The sequence below is a fragment of the Carcharodon carcharias genome, chromosome 31 (genome assembly GCF_017639515.1).
Source record: "Carcharodon carcharias isolate sCarCar2 chromosome 31, sCarCar2.pri, whole genome shotgun sequence".
Classification (NCBI taxonomy): Eukaryota; Metazoa; Chordata; class Chondrichthyes; order Lamniformes; family Lamnidae; genus Carcharodon; species Carcharodon carcharias.
Genome location: NC_054497.1, coordinates 11,139,186 through 11,160,626, shown reverse-complemented (window position 1 = coordinate 11,160,626; position 21,441 = coordinate 11,139,186). Strand labels below are relative to the sequence as shown.

General features: G+C 53.8%; 1 protein-coding gene across 1 annotated transcript; it reads left to right on the top strand.

Moving 5' to 3' along the window:
- The first annotated feature begins 443 nt into the window (after positions 1-443).
- LOC121271503 (G1/S-specific cyclin-D2-like) lies at positions 444-13,095 on the top strand. Its single transcript, XM_041177486.1, has 5 exons — positions 444-647; positions 5,674-5,889; positions 8,264-8,423; positions 10,622-10,749; positions 12,946-13,095. The coding sequence occupies exons 1-5, from the start codon at positions 444-446 to the stop codon at positions 13,093-13,095; spliced, it is 858 nt and encodes a 285-aa protein (XP_041033420.1).
- The last annotated feature ends 8,346 nt before the right edge of the window (positions 13,096-21,441 follow it).

Below are 21,441 nucleotides of genomic sequence, written 5' to 3'. Positions count from 1 at the left end.
AACAGAGCATTAAAAATAACCTGAAATGGCAGCTCTTTAAATTCTGTCAGATGAACAGCTGAGAAAAAGTGACTGAGCTCCAGGGTGTGGGGGAGGGGTGGGTGGTGATGGGGGGGTGGGGGCGGCGGTGGGGAGGAGAGGAGAGAGGGCATCTACTTCAGACAGCCAACCAGATCCTCGGGATTTAAATGACCGGCATTAGGGCCCATTCACCACGAAGAGGAGTGTGTAGCTATTTCACGTAATTGGACACAGAGTGACCTCCCCCACCCCCCCACCCCACCGTAGTGGGTCCAGGGGCCACAGGGAGGGACTTTGTGTGCATTTTGTGTGTGTGTGTGTGTGTGTGTGGGGTGTGGGGGGGGTGGTGGGGGGGCTCAGGGTATATAAGTGAGGGGTTGAGGCAGGGGCTGCGGAGTTTACAAGCTAAAGTTTGAGCGGACATGGAAAGAGAGGGGGTGGTGCTGTGTACCGGGTGGGAAAGGGCGTGCCAAGCCCAGACAGACCCCTGCTTGCTGCAAGAGCGCGTTCTAGCCAAGCTCCTGGAGACGGAAGAAAAATATCTGCCCAACAGGGGCACGTTTCCGTCGATACAGCCGGAGATTCAGCCACAGATGAGGAGCACGCTGGCTGGCTGGATGTTGGAGGTTTGTGCTGAGGGGAGCAGAGAATGTCGGGGCCGAGATACTTTGTCTTTTCAGTGCGCTCGCTCACAGGTCGAGTATCCTTTATCCAAAACCCTCAGGGCCGACTGCGTTTTGGATTCAGATAATTTCGGTTTTGCGATACCGCGTATAAATATACGTTACAATGGCTTCAGCCCAGGCCAGCTACAGCCTGAAGAAAAGAAAATGGCTGGAAAAGTAAGATGAATAATAAAACACAGGGGACCTGAAATAAGTTTCTTCTTGAAATAATTAGACTTCCCAAGCTAAAGGTTCAAATAGAAAACCCACAGTTTTTTTAGATGCATTCGGCTTTTGGATTTACAGATAGAGGACCTGTAGTAATATTGCACAGGGCACTCCCTCTGTTTCCATTCTTAAAAGCAGCAACGGAGACACGAGGAGAAACTCTTTCCCCCCCCCACCCGCCCCCCCCACCTCCCCTCAGCGAGTGGTTAGGATTCGGGAATGCGCGGCCTGAGTGTGAGGTGGAGGCAGATCTAATCGAGGCGTTGCAGAGGGAATGGGGGTCATTACCCGAAAGGGAAGTGTGCGCAAGGTTACGGGGAGAAGGGTGGGGTGGGGTGGGGGTGGTGGTTGTTGGGGTGGGTGGTTGAGTGAGGCAGGGGTGGGGGTGGGGGTGGGGAGACACCAGGCGAATTGTTCCTTCAGAGGGCAGGCGCAGACCACAACCGGACGGGGTTTTCCAGCTTGGACACCGGCGGGCGAGACAGGAAAAGTTGGAGAACCATCGAAAGCCAGTGGTTCCCCAAATTTTCCCACCCCGCCCACGATGGTATAAGGGCCGGAAAATCCTGGCCGGCGTTCCAACTGTCCGACTTCCGTGCTGTAACCATTCCACGCTTCTGCACACGAAGGGCACAAGATCGTACTCGCTTGAGTGCGGAGGATTAATTAATGAGCTAAGTGGGCGATTTTCAGGTGACGTTCAAGAGTTGATAGAGGGATTAGGAGAGATAAACACGAGAGGACATGGCTTTAGGGTGAAAGGGGAAAGGTTTAGGGGGAACATTAGGGGGAACTAATTCACTCAGAGAGCGGTGAGAGTGTGGAACGAGCTACCATCTGACGTGGTAAATGCGGGCTCACTCTTAAGTTTTAAGAATAAGGGATAGGTACATGGATGGGAGAGGTCTGGAGGGTTATGGACTAGGTGCAGGTCAATGGGACTAGCGGAATAATATTTCGGCACAGACTAGAAGGGCCGAATGGTCTGTTTTCGGTGCTGTAGTGTTCTACGGTTCTATGGAAACTATTCCTCTGGCCGGACAGTCCGTGTCAAGGAGGAACAACATTAAAATTCAAAGCAGGCCATTCGGGTGGGTGGGTGGGTGGGTTGGGGGGGCGGGGGGGGTGCGTGTGATGTCAAGAAACAATTCCTCACACACAGGGGAGGGGAAATCTGGAGCTCCCTCCCACCCAAAACAAGCTGTTGAGTCTGGTGGGGGGGGTGTCAACTGAAAATTTCAAAACTGAGAATGATGGATTTTTGTTAGGCGAGGGGATTAAGGGCTATGCAGCCAAGGTGGGTGGATGGATGCGAGATACAGGTCAGCCACAATTGAATTGAAATGAATTGCGGAACAGGCTCGAGGGGCTGAATGGCCTCCCCCTGTTCCTCCGGGAGGGAACGATTTGCTCGCTGCAACCATTTAGCCATAATTGCTTTTCAGAAGGTGACTTCTCCCTGCCTCTTCCTCCTCCCCTGTGACTTCACCCCCACAACCCCCCACCCCGCCACCCCCCCCCACGGTGCCTGTTCACGTGCAAACCTAGTGAATACTCGTTGGCTGTTTGACTGCAAAAGGCATCGCAGTTGAGCTAGATAATTGTCCTACGCTATTCCCATTAACGCCACCCTCTCCACCGCACCCCCCCCCCCCCCACCGTCTCCCACAAAACCTCTCGCTCCTTCACACCAAGTGATTCCAGACAAACTTTTCAGGGTTCAGTTGGACTTTGTGCCAAGTAAATTTGATGAAAAAAAAATACCAAAAATGTCACGTCAAAAATGTCAATGTAATCGCTTCAAACGGGTGAGAAAATTTGGCTTCGATCGAGACAGAAGTGGATAAGCTGCTGGAACTACGCTCACTGAAAGGGAGCAAAGTTAGGAATTTGACCAAAAATACTGATGTTATCAAGCGTCAACTCCTGGAATTGGCATGCGATTATCCTTCTTCGATCAGCAGAATCGAATCGCACAATCAGACGGTGTCGGCTGTGGTTCCTGCCTCTAACTCAGAGGTTGTGGGTTCAAGTCCCACATCCAGAGACCTGAGCGCAAAGCCCATGCTTGACACCCCCCCCCCCCACCCCCCCCGCCACCTCGGGGTGCAACGCCAAAGGAGTGCTGCACAGCTGCATGTGCGGTCCTTCTGGATGAGACCTTCAACGAAAGGCTCCGCTTGCCCTCTTAGGTGGATGTAAAAGATCCCGTGGCACTATCTCGAAGAAAACTGGATTGGAGGGTTGGGGGTGGGGCGGTGGGGGAGGTGTGGGGAAGGATTACTCCCCGGTGGTCCTGCTGCATAATTATCCCTCAAACAACGTCAGGGGAAAAAAAACAGATGAGCTGGTCCTTATCACACTGTTGCTTGTGGGAGCTTGCTGTGCGCAAATTGGGTGCTGTGTTTCCGACATTACAACGGTGACTGCAAAGTGCACTAGAATCCCCTGAGGCTGTGGAAGGGCGCTACGCGAATGCACCTTTCAACATGGAAGGAGGTCAAAAACAGAAACGGAAACACCTGGAAAAACTCAGCAGGTCTGGCAGCATCGGCGGAGAAGAACAGAGTTAACGTTTCGAGTCCTCGTGACCCTTCAGCAGAACTGAGCCAAAATAGAAAAGGGGTGAAATAGAAGCTGGTTTAAGGGTATTTTTTTGTTTTTGTTTTTGTTTTGGATTTCCAGCCTATGGAAGGATGCCATTCTGCCCATTGTGTTTATGCTGGCTCGTTGAAAGAGTTACCCCACTCGACCCCCAACCAAGCCCTGAGAAACTTTCGCAGGGTAAATACCTAATTCCCTTAATCAGTGAGAGAAATATTGGGGAAGGTTAAACAGGGCAAGGCCGCTGAGCCTGGTGGGAAGGTTAGAAGTGGGAGGGCGTGTGACAGAATCTGCGGAGTTAGCGAGCTCCATGTGGCTCCCATGGCAAAAACAAATTCCGTTCGGCTAAACCTTGGGCTGGCCAGCAGCCCCCTCTGCCGATTCTTTCCAAAGTTCAGATTAAACCGGGCAGCCTGAGGTTTTGGGAGAACTTCCCCTCGAGGGGCACGGTCCTCAAACTGAGGCAGGCAGACTCCCCACCACCCCCCCAATGGGGTTTCACTGGCCTTAGGGATGGACAGTGCCCAGGGCATCATGGTCAAGGGTAAGGGAGTTAATGTACTCTGCTTCCCCACTGTGCTCCTGTCCTCACCCTGTCCACTCCTCCACCCCACCACCCACCAACACCCAGGAGGCATTTCTCTCTCTCAGAGGGTCCTTAGCCTGTGGGATTCACTTCCCCAGGGAGGCTGGGTCAATGGGTTTACTCGGGGCTGAGCTAAGATAGGTTTTTGATCGATAAGGGAGCCGAAGGTTGTTTGGTGGGGGGGGGGAAGAGGCAGGAAAGGAGTTGAGGCCACAACCGGATCAGCCCTGATCTTACCGAATGCCAGAGCAGTCTCGAAGGGCCAAATGGCCTGCTGCTGCTCCTAAATGCTATCCTATTCTATTCTCCAACCGAGGGCCCCACCATTGGACAGATCCTATTAGGAGCATCTATCTCACTGATGTTTCCTTCCTTTCAAAGCGTTATTAAAACGCTCTTTAACATGGAGCACCTTCACATTTGAGTATTGTTTAGTATTATCATTCATTGGGGGCTGGTGGGGTGGGGGGGTGTGTATGATTATTCATTGAAAAGGGGGCCTTCGGCCAACAGTTTTTGGGATCCCCCGGGAAAACGTTCCAGACGCCCACTTGCCTTTTGTGTAAAAGCTGCTCCTTGAGTGTGTCCCTGAATCCCCCGACTCTAACTTTAAACACATGCCCCTCCCCCCTCCCCTGTTTTGAAATCACCGACTACATTCACCCCCTCCCTTCTACACCCCACAACTACCCCCCCTCAGCCCTTCAGTGACTGAAGGAAAGAGTCTCTCCCTCTAACCTATTGAATCATTTCCTAAGCACCCCATTCAGATCACCTCCTCAATCTACTAACACTCAACGGGATACAAGCCTCGTTGATGCAGCCTGACCTGGTCACGTGATCCTCTTTTTTATATTCTGCATTCTCTACGCGGCATTTTGTTTTCCCCCTGTCCCTAATTGCCCTTGGGCTGAGGGGCTTGCTGGCCTTTCAAAGGGCACTTAAAGAATTAATCACATGGCTGTGGGTCTGGAGTCACACGTAGGCCAGAATGGGTAAGGACAGCAGATTTCTGTCCTTATTCGTGTTGGGATGCGAACCCAGGTCCCCAGAGCATTTAGCCTGGATTATTGGCTCAGTGACATTACCATTATCCCACCATCTCACCGAGTAAGGGCAACGTTCTGAATGATCCATGTTTTTGACAGAGGTGAGACGAGGAGGGGGGGGGTGGGGGTGTTGGGGAGGAAACACCCTCCACTGCCTCGCCCTCTCCTGTCTCTGTAAACTCCTCCAGCTCCACAACCCGCCGAGATCTCTGCACTCCTCCAACTCGGCCTCCTGGAGCCTCTCCTGATTTAACCGCCCCCACCGTTGGCTTCCGTGCCTTCAGCTGCCTGGGCCCCAAGCTCTGGAGTTCCCTCCTTATACCTCTCCGCCTCCCGCTCCACTCCATTAAGACGTTCCTTCAATGTGGCCTAACCGGCCCTAATAGCCCCTCAGGTGGCTCATTGTCAAATTTGGTCGCATGCCCCTTTGAAGCCCCTTTTTAACTATGTTAATGGTGCTATATAAATGCAGGTGTTGTCGTTGACCAACTCGACCTGGCTTGTGTCCCTCAAACTGCAGGTTTGTGAAGAGGAAAGATGTGAGAAGGAGGTGTTCCCGCTGGCGATGAATTACCTGGACCGGTTTTTATCGGCAGTGCCGCTGGGGAAATCCAGGCTGCAGTTGCTGGGCTCGGCTTGTCTGTTCCTGGCCTCGAAGCTGAGGGAAACTTCCCCGCTTTCGGTGGAAACCGTGTGCGCCTACACTGCCCACTCGTCCAGGCCGGAGGAGCTGCGGGTAAGTCGCTCAGGGCAATTTCTTGGAGCCTGATTCAAATCCTAGGCTCACTAGGCCCCAAATCCCAGGCTCGCTAGGTCCCGAATCCCAGGCTCGCTAGGCCCCGAATCCCGGGCTCGCTAGGCCCGGAATCCCGGGCTCGCTAGGCCCCAAATCCTGGGTTCTCTAGGCCCCAAAGCCTTTTCCAACCTAACAGCACTGTGGGGCCACTTTCACTGCAGCGACTTCGTGAAGATCCCCCCAACCATGGACAAGTGGGGCTGGATCGTCAGAAAATTGGCAACATCATCAGCAACAAGATTTAATAAATAAAACTGTTGATCCTAGTCAGGGGTGTAGTGGGGTGAGGGAGCGGGAGAGGGTGCTTTGATCAGCTTTATCAGTCCTGAGCTATGTGTCTGAGGATAAGTGGGGGATGCTGTGGAGGAGGAATAATTATAGAATATTACAGCACAGGAGGAGGCCATTCAGCCCATCATGTCTGTGCAGGCTCTTTGAAAGCATTATCCAATTAGTCTCCCTCCCCCGGCTCTTACCTCACAGCCCTGCAATTTCTTTTCCTTTTCAAGTGCTTGTCCAATTTCCTTTTGAAAGTTGCTATTGAATCGACTTCCATTGTCCTTTCAGGCAACGCCTCGCAGATCACAACAACTCTCACTGTGTAACAAAAAAAACCTTCATCTCCCCTCCTGGATCTTTTATCAATGGTTAAAAATCTGTGTCCTCTGGTTACTGACCCTCTTGACAGTGGAAACGGTTTACTGAGGATTACAGAGCATTTAAAGCACAGACGATTCGGACCATTGGTCTATGTCTGTGTATTTGCTCCACACGAGTCTCTTCCTACCCCTCTTCATCCCATCATAGCCGCATATCCTTCTATTCCTTTCGCCCTCATGTGTTTATCCAGCTTTCCCCTTAAATATATCTCCCTGTGCGGAGTTCCACAATTCCACCCTTCTCTGAGTAAAGAAGTTTCTTCTGATCTGCTCTATTAAAACCCCTCATAATTTTGAATGTCCTTCTATTGAACAATCCTTCTCCTTCTCTTCAGTAAGGAGAGTGATCCCAGCTTCTACAAGTCTCTCCACGTAACTGAAGCCTCTCATCCTTGTATCGTTTTGGAAAATGTCATCTGCACCATCTCTGAGGAATTGACATCCTTCCTGAAGTTAGAAGTCCAACATTGTGGCACAATACTCCAGCTGAGGCATGCACACATACAAATACACACACATACACATACAATACACACAAATACACACACACACATACAATACACACAACGCACTACAGACACAAATACACACACACACACACACAAATACACACATAAATACACACACACACAAGTACACACACACACACAAATACACACACACACAAATACACACACACACAAATACACACACACACACACAAATACACACACACACAAATACACACACACACAAATACACACACACACACACACAAATACACACACACACACACAAATACACACACACACAAATACACACACACACACAAATACACACACACACAAATACACACACACACAAATACACACACACACACACACAAATACACACACACACACACAAATACACACACACACAAATACACACACACACAAATACACACACACACACACAAATACACACACACACAAATACACACACACACAAATACACACACACACACACACAAATACACACACACACACACAAATACACACACACACAAATACACACACACACACACAAATACACACACACACAAATACACACACACAAATACACACACACACACACAAATACACACACACACAAATACACACACACACACACAAATACACACACACACACATACAAATACACACACACACACAAATACATAATACGTGCACACACACAAATACGCACACATACACAGTACATATACACACAAATACACAATACGCACACACAAATACACAGATAAACACCCATTTACAAACAATATCCACATGCGAACATTTCCATCAAGTTTCACTAGGCCATTCTCAGGCCAATTTGCCCCTCCCTAAGCTGTTGTGGCGGTTGGGTGGGTGGGGGGGGTTGGGGGGGAGGAGGGGGAGGAGAAGCGCCCAATCCAAATCTAACCCCCATTGGCTGAGACCTGTTGACCCTGCACAGACCAGGGGGTCAAACCTCGGGGGGTTGATGAAGGGGATCCGGTGGGGTGGGGGGTGGGGGTTGGGGGGGTGGGGGGTGGGGGTGGAGGTCAAAGGTCCTGAGGTTGGGGTCTGGGCTGCTCCCCCACATTCCCACCTGTAACATCGGTGGGTTCCGCACTCCGACGGGTTTCATCTTCAGTCTCTCTGTCTCTCCAGGCGATGGAGCTGCTGCTTTTGAACAAACTGCAGTGGGACATTGCAGCCCCGACTGCCTTGGAGTTTGTGGAGCGTTTAATAGGAGCCATGGGCCTGCCGAGGGTCAAAGAGCAAATCGTCCGCAGGCACACGGAGACGTTCATCGCACTCTGCACGATAGGTACCCGGGTAAATTCCCTCCGAGGCCCAGGACCAGCACAATTACCGCCTCGGAACTGGGGCAGTTTGGTGAAGGGGGTGGGGTAGGGGGGGGTCGGTGGGGCCATAGGGGGGAATATTTCCTGTAGCGGAAGGGGCCGGGGGTCAGGCATGGAGCAAATCGCCACTCGCGATCCGCTGCCCACCCAGCGTATCGGGTAATGCTCAGCGCTGCCTGTGTGGGCAGGGGTTGGGGCTGCTGGGGAGAGTCGGTGCCTGCAGGGGTGGGGGTGGGGGGAGAGTCGGTGCCTGCAGGGGTGGGGGTGGGGGGAGAGTCGGGGCCTGGGGGTGGGGGTGGGGGTGGGGGGAGAGTCAGGGCCTGGGGGTGGGGGTGGGGGTGGGGGTGGGGGGAGAGTCGGGGCCTGGGGTGGGTGTGGTTGTGAGGGTGGGGGTGGGTGTGGGGGTGAGGGTGGTGGTGGGGGTGGTGGTGGGGGTGGTGGTGGGGGTGGGTGTGGGGGTGAGGGTGGTGGTGGGGGTGGGTGTGGGGGTGAGTGTGGGGGTGGGGGTGGTGGTGGGGGTGGGTGTGGGGGTGGGGGTGGGGGTGGGGGTGGGTGTGGGGGTGAGGGTGAGGGTGGGGGTGGGTGTGGGTGTGGGGGTGAGGGTGAGGGTGGGGGGGGGTGTGGGGGTGGGGGTGGAGGTGGTGGTGGGGGTGGGTGTGGGGGTGGGGGTGGGTGTTGGGGTGGGGGTGGGGGTGAGGGTGGGGGTGGGGGTGGGTGTGGTTGTGGGGGTGGGGGTGGGTGTGGGGGTGGGGGTGGGGGTGGGTGTGGTTGTGAGGGTGGGGGTGGGGGTGGGGGTGAGGGTGGGGGTGGGGGTGGGTGTGGGGGTGGGGGTGGAGGTGGTGGTGGGGGTGGGTGTGGGGGTGGGGGTGGGGGTGAGGGTGAGGGTGGGGGTGGGGGTGGGTGTGGGGGTGGGGGTGGAGGTGGTGGTGGGGGTGAGGGTGGGGGTGGGGGTGGGTGTGGTTGTGGGGGTGGGTGTTGGGGTGGGGGTGGGGGTGAGGGTGGGGGTGGGGGTGGGTGTGGTTGTGGGGGTGGGGGTGGGTGTGGTTGTGAGGGTGGGGGTGGGGGTGGGGGTGAGGGTGGGGGTGGGTGTGGGGGTGGGGGTGGGGGTGGGGGTGGTGGTGGGGGTGGGGGTGGGGGTGGGGGTGGGGGTGGGGGGAGAGTCGGGGCCTGGGGGGGGTGGTGGTGGTGGGGGTGGGGGTGGGGGTGGGGGTGAGGGTGGGGGTGGGGGTGGGTGTGGTTGTGGGGGTGGGTGTGGGGGTGGGTGTGGGGGTGGGTGTGGGGGTGGGTGTGGGGGTGGGGGGAGAGTCGGGGCCTGGGCTTTTCCGCTTGTGCGCGTGTAAAAGTGCAGAAATCTCCCCGCGGCGCGGAGATAATGAAACTTCTGGATAAGTGAAGAAAGAAACCGAGTTAAAGGTGTCCCCGGGCGGGACAGGGTCACATGGAGCTGGGACGGGTTTGGGAAATTTACTTCATTATTTGACAAAACCCTTTGGGGAAACCTCATTCCCCCCGCCCCGTGGACGAGATTCTCCTGAGAAACGCGCAAGCCGCCTGGGCTCTTCACCCACCCGCCTGCCGCTGACCTTCAGGTTGGCCGGTCAGTGCCCTGAACAAGGTTAAATGGACTGTCAATGGCGATAACGTTGGGACACAGGCCCGAGGTCATCGTCCAGCAGCCTGTCAGGCCCGACCCCCCCAAACGCCGACGGCAAAATCCTGCCCCCCGGTGTTAAATCGCAGTATGGCAGCTGGTGGAACTTAAATTCAATGAGTCAGATCTAGAATTGTGAAGCTATTCTCCGTAATGGTGACCACGAAACTACCACCGGTTGCCGGAGAAACCCATTTGGTTCCCCTTCTAGGGAGGGAAATCTGCCCTCCTTACCCGGTCTGGCCTCCATGTGACTCCAGGCCCACAGCCAGGTGGTTGACTCTTAACCGGGCCCCTGAAATGGCCGAGCAAGTCCCTCTGCTCAAGGCCGATTAGGGACGGGCGGAAAATTCTGGCCTCGCCAGCGACGCCCACATCCCAGGGGAGAATAAAAGGACAAAGTCAGGATTCTACCAGCCGGACCGGAGGAGACAGGGATATGGGGACAAAGGATGAAAATGTCAAACAACTAATTCCGCGGTGGGTGGGGGTGGGCCCTTTTCCTTTCAGATTACGAATTCCTCTCGTACCCGCCGTCCGTGATTGGCGCTGCCAGTCTCGCTGCCGCCGTGACCGGCCTCCGCCTCGCCAACCGGGAGCTCACCGACCACCTCGCTCGCTCCATCCGCTGCAACTCGGTAAGTACGGCCGGTGAAACCCCCACCACCCATAACGGCAGGGGGCCAATCGCCATCAACCCCCCTCCGTGACCGGCAACGGAATCCGTCGGGTTGGGTTGGGTCGGGTTGGGTCAGGTCGGGTTGGGTTGAGTTGGGTCAGGTTGGGTTGGGTTGGGTTGGGTTTGGTCAGTTTGGGTTGGGTTGGGTCAGGTTGGGTTGGGTTGAGTTGGGTGAGGTTGGGTTGGGTCAGGTTGGGTCAGGTTGGGTTGGGTTGGGTCAGGTTGGGTCAGGGTTGGGTCAGGTTAGGTCGGGTTGGGTCAGGTCGGGTCAGGGTTGGGTTGGGTTGGGTTTCTCTCTCGCTTTTAACACTTGTCCTTTCCGGCTGCTCCTTTGGCCGTCTTTCCGTTGTTAAAAAAATAACCCCACCCCCACCCCCCATCATCTGGTTCACTCGTGCCCCTTTTTTAGGTTAAGGAAATCTGCTCTCCTTACCCGGTCTGGCCTACATGTGAATCCAGACCCACAGCCAGGTGGTTGACTCTTGACTGCCCCTCTGAAATGGCCCCGGCAAGCCACTCAGCTCAAGGGCAACTGAGGGTGGGCAACAAACGCTGGTATTTCCAGCAACGCCCACATCCAATGAAGGAATAAAGAGAAGACAGCCCATCGCCCTTCCCTGGCCTCGATGGCTCCCTTTTCCATGCTGGACACTCCCCTCCCCACCATCCTCAGAACTCTTTAACTCTGCATAAAGCCCAGAGCCACAAGAAATAGGAGCAGGAGTAGGCCATTCGGCCCATCAAGCCTGCTCTGAAATTCGATAAGACCATGGGATTGATCTTCAATCCCTACCTCAGCTCTGTCTTCCTGCTCCTTCTCCACCTTCCTTAATTACCTCAAAAAAAAATCTCTTGCTCCCAGTCTTGAATACACTCAACCACTGAGTATCCACAGATCTCTGGCTTAGAGAATTCCAAAGATTCACAACCCCCCGAGTGAACAAACTTCTCGTGATTGGCCCTTTATCCTGAGCCCACGACCCAGCATTCCACACTCTCCAGGTGCCTCTCGGCATCTATCCTGCCAAACCCTCTTAGGAATTTTATACATTTCAATGAGGTGATCGTACTGCTGTATTATCACTGCTGCACAACATGTTTTGTTATGGCATCATTGCTGTGGACTCCCAATTATGAGAACTTGAGTTTTGTATTGTTGAAACACGAACCATTTATTGTTAATCTTAAACTATGTACAAATCCCAGGTTACTGTCACGCATGGTGCTGCTGCCATGCAGGTAGGCTGCTTCCAGAGAATTCTCTCTAGGCTGTTCTCTCGGTCTATTGCCGTGTGACTCCATACATCATACCATGGGCGGGGCTGTTCTCCAGTCCCACGTTAACCTGCACCTTTACATTACAAAGGCATGCAGGCACACACAACGTCACAAAAACACTTACAGTCCAAGATTTGAGACGCTACTCACATATCTGGAGGCTTTTCCAGCAACTCTCACACTCCTGGAAAGGGCACAGAAAACTGAAGTTCTCTGCTTGCCTCTCCTTTTCTCCCCAAACCTCCCACCCTCACACGCCAGGGACTTATGCCCCTATCGGAGCTCCCCAGTGCTGGGACTGAGGGCGTGCTGCACTGTTGGAGGTGCTGTCTGTTGGATGAGACATTAAACCCAGGGCCCCATGTTTCCTGAACTGGGTGTAAAAAAAAAATCCCACGGCCATTTCTTGAAGAAGATCTCCCCAGTGTCCTGGACAATGTTTATCCCTCAAATCAACATCACAAAAGCAGATGATCTGGTGGTTGTCACATTTTGTGGGATCTTGCTGTGCGGAAATTGGCTGCTTCGGTTATACATTACAACAATGACCACACTTCAAAATGTACTTCATTGGCCGTAAAAACAAATGTTTTATTCATTCATGGGGTGTGTGAGTGTCGCTGGCTGGGCCCAGCGTTTATTGCCCATCTCTAGTTGCCCTTGAGAAAGTGGTGGTGAGCTGCCTTCTTGAACCGCTGCAGTCGTTGGCTGTAAAATGCTCTGAGAGGTCCTGAGGTAGCTATATAAATGCAAACCTTGCTTTCACTGATGGATATGTAATTAATTAAGTCATGACTTGTACCGAATTAGCTCTGGGCCAAGGAGAGTGAGAAAGTTCAACACTAACTCCAATCGCTGTCCCTCCTTTTGTCCCCAGGAGTGTTTGAAAGCCTGTCAGGAGCAGGTGGAGATTGCTTTACAGACCCGGTTACACCGAGCACGGAGGGACACCCTGCCCCAGCCTGTGAAGTCTGAAGAGCTGGAACGTTCTAGAACACCTACGGACATTCAGGATGTAAACTTGTGATGAACAAGGGGGCTTTGGGGATGGACCGGTCTTGAAAGAGGGTCCAGCTCCTGTTGTTGGGGGGCGGGGGGGGGGGGCGGTGGGGAAACCTACCGCCCTCTTTGACGTTGGCAGGCTGTGGGTGGGAACCCATGGGCCTGAGGTTAGTGTGACAGATGGGGCAAGACTTCAGGGTTGGGAGACGAGGATCAGGGGAGAGGAGTTACTGGGAGACAAGGGCTGCTGTCACCTGATGCGAGTGGGAAACCCGTGACTGGGACTGAACTGGGAAGGCGGACAGGGTCAGTGAGGGAGATTGAGCTGCGGAAGAGGCCATTCAGCCCCTTGAGCCTGATCCTCCCTTCAATTTGTTCATGGTTCATCTGCGCCTCAGCTCCATATTTCCCGGCTTAACTCCATTTTCCCCAACAATACTCACCAACAAAAATCTATCAACTCATTCTGGAAGGCCCCAGCATTACGCTGGGAGCAGCCTCAGTTGGTTGAGAATGGGGCTTGCGGCCCTCTGTAGTCTCAGCAGCGCCAGAACAGAGCAGTGGCCGCTTCTGGGACTACAGCCAGCCCCCCAAAGACAGGCCCCCAAAGACAGGCCCCCAAAGACAGGCCCCAGAGACAGGCCCCCAAAGACAGGCCCCAGAGACAGGCCCCCAAAGACAGGCCCCCAAAGACAGGCCCCAGAGACAGACCCCAAAGACAGGCCCCAGAGACAGGCCCCCAAAGACAGGCCCCCAATGACAGGCCCCCAATGACAGGCCCCAAAGACAGGCCCCCAAAGACAGGCCCCAGAGACAGGCCCCCAAAGACAGGCCCCCAATGACAGGCCCCAGAGACAGGCCCCCAAAGACAGGCCCCAAAGACAGGCCCCAGAGACAGGCCCCCAAAGACAGGCCCCCAATGACAGGCCCCCAGTGACAGCCCCCCAAAGACAGGCCCCAGAGACAGGCCCCCAAAGACAGGCCCCCAAAGACAGGCCCCAGAGACAGACCCCAAAGACAGGCCCCAGAGACAGGCCCCCAAAGACAGGCCCCCAATGACAGGCCCCCAATGACAGGCCCCAAAGACAGGCCCCCAAAGACAGGCCCCAGAGACAGGCCCCCAAAGACAGGCCCCCAATGACAGGCCCCAGAGACAGGCCCCCAAAGACAGGCCCCAAAGACAGGCCCCAGAGACAGGCCCCCAAAGACAGGCCCCAGAGACAGGCCCCCAATGACAGACCCCAGAGACAGACCCCCAAAGACAGGCCCCCAAAGACAGGCCCCAGAGACAGGACCCCAAAGACAGGCCCCCAAAGACAGGCCCCCAGTGACAGCCCCCCAAAGACAGGCCCCCAATGACAGGCCCCCAGTGACAGCCCCCCAAAGACAGGCCCCCAGTGACAGCCCCCCAAAGACAGGCCCCCAGAGACAGGCCCCAGAGACAGGCCCCCAATGACAGCCCCCCAAAGACAGGCCCCCAATGACAGGCCCCCAAAGACAGGCCCCAGAGACAGGCCCCCAAAGACAGGCCCCCAGAGACAGGCCCCCAAAGACAGGCCCCCAAAGACAGGCCCCCAGTGACAGCCCCCCAAAGACAGGCCCCCAATGACAGGCCCCCAGTGACAGCCCCCCAAAGACAGGCCCCCAATGACAGGCCCCCAAAGACAGGCCCCCAAAGACAGGCCCCCAGTGACAGCCCCCCAAAGACAGGCCCCCAGAGACAGGCCCCCAAAGACAGGCCCCAAAGTGTCATGGACCTTGGACTTCAGGTAAGTCTGGGCATTTTGGCCTGGCACACCCCAGCAAGGGTGGGGGGGAGGGTGGGTTTTAGATGCCAAGGGGAGGCTTAAAAGGGGGGGGGCTACAATCTGGGCGGGGGGGTGGGGGTGCCTGGGGTGGGCACAGGGTACCGGCCCAAAGGGGGTCCCCTTCTGCCTCCCCAGCTGGCAGCCCACCCAGTGAGAGGCACCGGCTTGTCTGCCGCCTTCCCCCTGCTGTGTGTACTATAGCAACAGGGGGCAGAACGAGGCCCTTAACTGGCCATTAACTCTGACCTCTTAACAGCCCCGATAGGCCGTAGGGCGGGCGTGACCCCTTCCCCGTCCACTGTGAATTGGGATTCAGGTCGCACTGGGCGGTGGGCAGGCCCAGCCGTTTTATTTTAAGAACCCCCCCCCTCTCACTGCGCCCCCCACCCCCAACTCAACTGCCTTCAAATGTGCCAGTGGAGGGTGTGGGGGGGGGGGGGGTGTGCAGGGAGCGTAAAATCCAGGCCAGGGATTGGATAGCGGAGAACTTGAGCCAGGATTTTCTAGGCCCCCCCACAACCACCCCTGGGGGTGTGTCTCCCCCACCCCCACCACCCCCCCCCCCACCTTCAGCGGGGAGCCAGTTAAATCTCCGTTCAGTTCGGTAGGTCCGTAATAATCCCGCCGGGCGGGAGGGGCTGTAAAATCCTGGCCTTGGTCAGCGGCCTGGGACTGACCTGAAATAGCGAGAGGCTGACGAGTGCCTGAAAGACCAGCTCCTGGTTCCCTCGCCACAGGAGGCGGGGCGACCTCTTCGAGCGAGCGACCGATTGTTCAGGGACGGGTCTAACTACAGTCTCACGGCGGGGAGGAGGGGGGTGGGATCCCTCATCACCAAGCCTCCTGCTGCACTGGCTCCTCTTCGGGAGAGGCAACTCATCCCTCAACCCCCCCCCCCCCCCCTCCCCTATCCAACCCCCACCCTGACCCATGACCCCCCCCCCTGGGGTTTTGGGGGTGGGGGGGGCAGTGGGCGGGGCCTAAAGCAGGAAGCCGGGGCTAACCATTCGCCTGTGGGAGGGGCGGGAGCTGTCAATCATCCTTTATAGTCGCCACGGAAACAATTAAGTGGCTCCTTCAACTATTATTTAACTATTTATTTTAGATTTGTCTTAATTTAAAAAAAAGGTCTGTATTTAAGTTAACGTTTAATTTAATGTTGATTATGTTCATCGTTGCAATAAAGTTCACTGACTCAGTTTGTCAAGTGTTTACCGAACTCATTAAACTGATCTGTACTCACTCTCTCCAACTCTTCCTGGAGGTGCTGGTTTCGCCAACCATCTGGCCCCTTTCCCTCTCTCTCACCCTGTATGAGCCTTGGCAGCGAGTGACTATTTGACTTTTGGTGGCAGTGACTGACTATTTGACTTTGGGAGGCAGGTTCCCATTCCTTTCTGCACCTGATATTTATTTCCCAGCAGAAGGCTCACCAGCTAGTGATCGGGAGGTGGTTGGTGCAGCCTGGACCCACATCTGGAAGGTGCCGGTGGATTGAAAACAAGATGTTAACTTGCCAAGATCAGGAAACAAACCTGGGCTGTACGGGTCAGTCCAAGTCCGGGAAATCCCCAAAGAGCCAACACCTATAGCCTGACTGGGAAGCAATGCTGTGCAGAAGCCTAGCCCAATATTTGATGCGCTCAAAGGCAAAACGCAGGCTGATGCTCCCAGTGCAGTACTGAGGGAGTGCTGCACTGCCAGGGGTGCTGTCTTTCGGGTGAGATGTTAAACCAAGGCCTCACCTGCCCTCTGAGATGGAAGTGAAAGATTCTATGATCCAAGAGCACAGGGTAGTTCTCCCTAGTGCCCTGGCCAATATTTATCCCTCAACCGAACTCACTAAAAATGATTATTATCACACTGCTGTTCATGGGAGCTTGCTGTGCCCACATTGGCTACCGCATTCCCTACATTACAACAGTGACTACACTTCAAATAGTAATGGCTGTAAAGAACTTCCTAACTGCTTTCTGTACCCGCTTGTTAACTTTGTGTATCATGTACAAGGGCCCCAAACCCCTATAAGTATCAACATTTACTAGATTTGCATCAGAAAGTTCCACTTCTCCACGCTTCCCAGCAAAGTGGAAAGTTGCACACTCCCTCACATTCTACTCTAGCTACAACGATCTTGTCCAGTCACTTAATCTGTCCCATATCACTTTACGGACACTTTGTGTCCTCCTCACAGCTTACTTTCTCACCTAGCTTTGTATCATCAGCAAACTTGAATGCATTACATACTGTCCCTTCATCTCATTTCGGTTGTGAATAGATGATTCTCTGGCGCTGATCCTTGTGGAATCCCAGGGGGGTTCCAGCTCTCCATCCTAAAAATAACCTGTTTAATTCTGCTATTAAACTGTATTCCCCAGCATTCACAAACCAACATGTCCTTCCTACCCTCTCTATATAATCTCTTGATTCCTTATTTAAACGTTAACTTAAATCTCCAATATATGGTTTCCTTAAGGAGGTATACTTGCATTGGAGGCAGTTCAGAGAAGGTTCACTTGGCTGATCCTTGGGATGAAGAGACAAAACAAAAACAGAATTACCTGGAAAAACTCAGCAGGTCTGGCAACATCGGTGGAGAAGAAAAGAGTTGACGCTTCGAGTCCTCATGACCCTTCAACAGAACTAGCAGCCCCGTGACTAATAACGGGTCTCCCATCTAAGTTGGAGATGAGGAGGAATTTCTCCTCTGGGAGGGTTGTTAACCTTGGAATTCTTTTCCCCAGAGAGCAGTGGAGGCTGGGCCATTGAACAGAACTAGTTCTGTTGAAGGGTCATGAGGACTCGAAGCGTCAACTCTTTTCTTCTCCACCGATGTTGCCAGACCTGCTGAGTTTTTCCAGCTAATTCTGTTTTTGTTTTGGATTTCCAGCATCCACAGTTTTTTTGTTTTTATCTTGGGATGAAGGGGTTGTCTTAAGTGGAAAGGTTGAGCAGGTTGGGTCTACGCTTTTTTGAGTTTCAAGACAATGAGAGGTGACCTTATTGAGACAAGGTTCTAAGAAATGCTGAGACAATGTTTCCCCTTGTGGTGGGGGGGGGGGGGGTGATCTAGAACTAGGGGACACAGTTTAAAAATAACGGGTCTCCCATCTAAGTTGGAGATGAGGAGGAATTTCTCCTCTGGGAGGGTTGTTAACCTTGGAATTCTTTTCCCCAGAGAGCAGTGGAGGCTGGGCCATTGAATCAAGGCTGAGTGAGAGAGATCTTCGATCGACAAGGGAGTCCAGGGTTATGGCAGGAAAGTGGAGCTGAGGCCACAATCCGATCAGCTATGATCTTATTGAATAACGAAGTAGGCTCGAGGGGCCGAATGGCCTTGTCCTACTCCTAGTTCTTATTTTCTTAAACAGATATTGATTTTTTTTAATTATGAAGGTGCTTGATAGGATAAATGTAGAGATGTTCCCATTTGGTGCGGTGGGGGGAGGAGAACCAAAGGCCATAAATATGCAATAGTGACTAATAAATCCAATTGGGAATTCAGGACGAACTTCTTTACCCAGAGGGCGGTGAGAATGTAGAACTCGCTGCCGCACAGTGGTTGAACTGATTAGCGAAGACCCGTTCAAGGGAAAGATAAATGAATGAAAAACGAGCATTTCTTTAGCACGTTCACAGCTTCTGGCCATCTTGAAGCACTTTCCTGACGTACTTCTGAATCATCATCGTGGTTGGAATGTGGGAATGTTCAAGAGAGAGGAATAGATTCTGCTGATGGGGTGAGTTGAAGAGGGAGGGAGTTTATGCGGAGCATTAACAAGGGTATGGGCCAGTTGAGCTGAAGGGCCAGGTTCTGTGCTGCAAATCCTGTGTAATATGAAGTTCTGGTGTCTGTACTGAGACAGCAATATTTTCACAGGCGCACGCGCGCATGCACGCACACACACACACACACACACAGGTTCCTTGTCCCATTCACCCAAACAGCAGTAGCCTCCTGCGGCCACTGGATGGCGGTGCCACCTAACAAACTGTGTTGTCTGCCATGAACTCAGCTGAACAAAGCAGCCCCGTTTGACTGGTGCCCTGTTCAGCACCTTAAACATTCACTCCCTCCACCACCGACACACGGTGACAGCGGTGTGTGTACCCTCTACAAGATGCACTGCAGCAACTCGCCAAGGCTCCTTCGACAGCGCCGCCCAAACCCACAACCTCTACCATCTAGAAGGACAAGAGCAGTAGATAGATGGGAACCCCACCACCTGGAAGTTCCCCTCCGAGTCACTCACCATCCTGACTTGGAAATATATCGGCCGTCCCTTCACTGTCGCTGGGTCAAAATCCTGGAACTCCCTCCCTAACAGCACGGTGGGTATACCTACACCACGTGGACACCCTCTGTGCTCTATTGACCCCTTTGATCACATTTTGCTTTAATGTTTGTTAAGTTTCCTTTAAATTTTGCCTTTTTGCAGTTTCCCCTTTAAGGGGCTGCCTTTTAATTCCTCCCCATTTAATTCGATTTGTTTGGTTTGTGCTCAAAAGAGTCTCCCCACAGGGACGGCAGCGGTTCAAGTGGAAGAGGGCAGCTCACCACCACCGCCACCACCTTCTCAAGGGGCAATTAGGGATGGGCAATAAATGCTGGGCCCAGCCAGAGAGGCCCCCAACCCACGAACGTACTTTAAGATAAATCTCCCCCCAGAGCGCCCCTTGCTCTGAGACATTGTTGAATTAATCACTAACTGTCGAAATAATCTTTCTCATTCAACAGGTCTGTTATGAGGAAAGAGAGGCAACACATGGGCTCTTGACTTGGGGGGTGGTGGGGGGCGAAGGTGGGTCCTACAGGGGGAGGGGGTGAAGAGAAGGGGCAAACCAACCTTGCAATGTCACTCTGAGAAGCACTGAGTGTCACCCGGAGCTACCATCCTTTGGTCGCTCTCCCTTTGGACAGGGAGGGGTCACTGAATTATTCAGTGCCTTCCTCCTGCAGATGATCTTGCGAGTTGAGAGCTTTTGGGGGAGGGTGGGGGGGTTTGTGTGGCTGTTTGCATGTTGCATTTACAGGGCCACAGCCTCTTGCCTCGCATTTCGAATGTGCCCGTGAAAGCTGGTGAGCTCTCGAGTGTCAGGTGTTACCGACAGGAGCAGCTTCGGTTTTATATTATGAACCTTGTGGGGGGTGGGGGGGAAGGTGTGTGTGTGAGCAGGTTGTGGGGGGGGTGTTGTAGAGGGAGACAGAAATGAGTTTTGCTGCTGGCTGGTTGGAAGGTGAAGCACCCCATGGTCGACCCTCATGCCCTCCCTCCAGTCGCCAATTCAGGCTTCAGGTGACTGTCACCGGACAGAGTCCAGTGGAGAGGAGTGAGAAACTGGACACTGACCATCGAGAGGCTGGGACAGGGGGACAAAGAACAGACGAGGCTGCAGGGGTGCTGAAGCAGTGGGACAGGGCCGGTTGGGCACTGACTGATCAGAGGGTTGGCACTGCTGGTGAGGCATTTGGCATTGGCCAGTGGGAGGCTGGGTACTGACCACTGACAGTGGAGACACTGGACACTGACTGCTGGGAAATGGGCACATTGGACATTGACCACCGGGAGGCTGGGCATTGAATACTGGCTGCTGGGGCTGGCGAATTGGACATTAGGTATTGGTGTTGGGACAGTGGGCACTGAACGCCAAGGGGCTCGATGCAGATTTGCATGTGGAGCATCTTTCCTAGTTTCAGAGGTCTGGAAGGTGCCTGGATTGAAACACAGAATCACTGTAGTTTGGAGACACACGATTGCCAATAAAGGTACCAGGAATATTTTGAAGTTTGGACACAGACCTTTATGTAAATACGTTAAATACAATGGCACTCACCTGGGAACGCGTGTAGCACAAATAAATTAATAAAAACAGACAGGACAATGGAGCAGGTTTGGGACAATATAAAAAAGGAAGATTCTTTTCCTCGTCAGGTGTAGTAAGTAAAAATTAGCAAGAAAATCTCAAAGAATGTTCCAGAACAATGACAGAACATTACACGAGTTAAATAAATACAGTAAACATCCATTTACAAAAAAAAAACACCTCAGGGTTTAACCAGCGATTCTCAATGCATTGACAGCAAAGCTTAATTTACACTCTCAACAAGGATTGAACAGACCACATTTCAGAAAAAGGGGCGAGAGTGGAGCCAGTGTTTAAACAAGGGACAGTCCCGAGGGGTGGGAGACAGAGTGGGGAGGTGGCGGGAGGTGGGGCGGTGGGGGGGGGTGTGGAGACTGGTTCTTGGCCTTGGCTGAGACGATCTGGTATCGGCAACAGGAGAAGCCAGGGCCCTGACAGACCTGGGATGCTCATCCCAGAATAGCCCAGTCCAGGGCGTGCACAGTGCGATCCCAGGGCAAGGCGGCTTCAGTGAGTGTCCTACTCGCTGATTCGCTCTGGGTGGAGACTTAAGTGACCTTATTGTGGTCTCCTCTTCACTCCCCTTCTCTTGCTGCCCCCCAGCCCCCACCTCCTTCCCACAGATTTGCCCCTCGACAGCCCCAGGAACCCCCTAACCCCCCCGCCCCCCACCACCCCCCCACCCCAGGGCCCCCAAC

What these genes read in the sequence shown, in the direction of transcription:
- LOC121271503 (XM_041177486.1), top strand. Translation starts at nt 444, where the DNA reads ATGGAAAGAGAGGGGGTGGTGCTGTGTACCGGGTGGGAAAGGGCGTGC. An exon ending in CCAGGCCGGAGGAGCTGCGG is followed by an intron (nt 5,890 to 8,263) that starts GTAAGTCGCTCA and finishes CTGTCTCTCCAG; the next exon opens with GCGATGGAGCTGCTGCTTTT. An exon ending in GCTCCATCCGCTGCAACTCG is followed by an intron (nt 10,750 to 12,945) that starts GTAAGTACGGCC and finishes TTTTGTCCCCAG; the next exon opens with GAGTGTTTGAAAGCCTGTCA.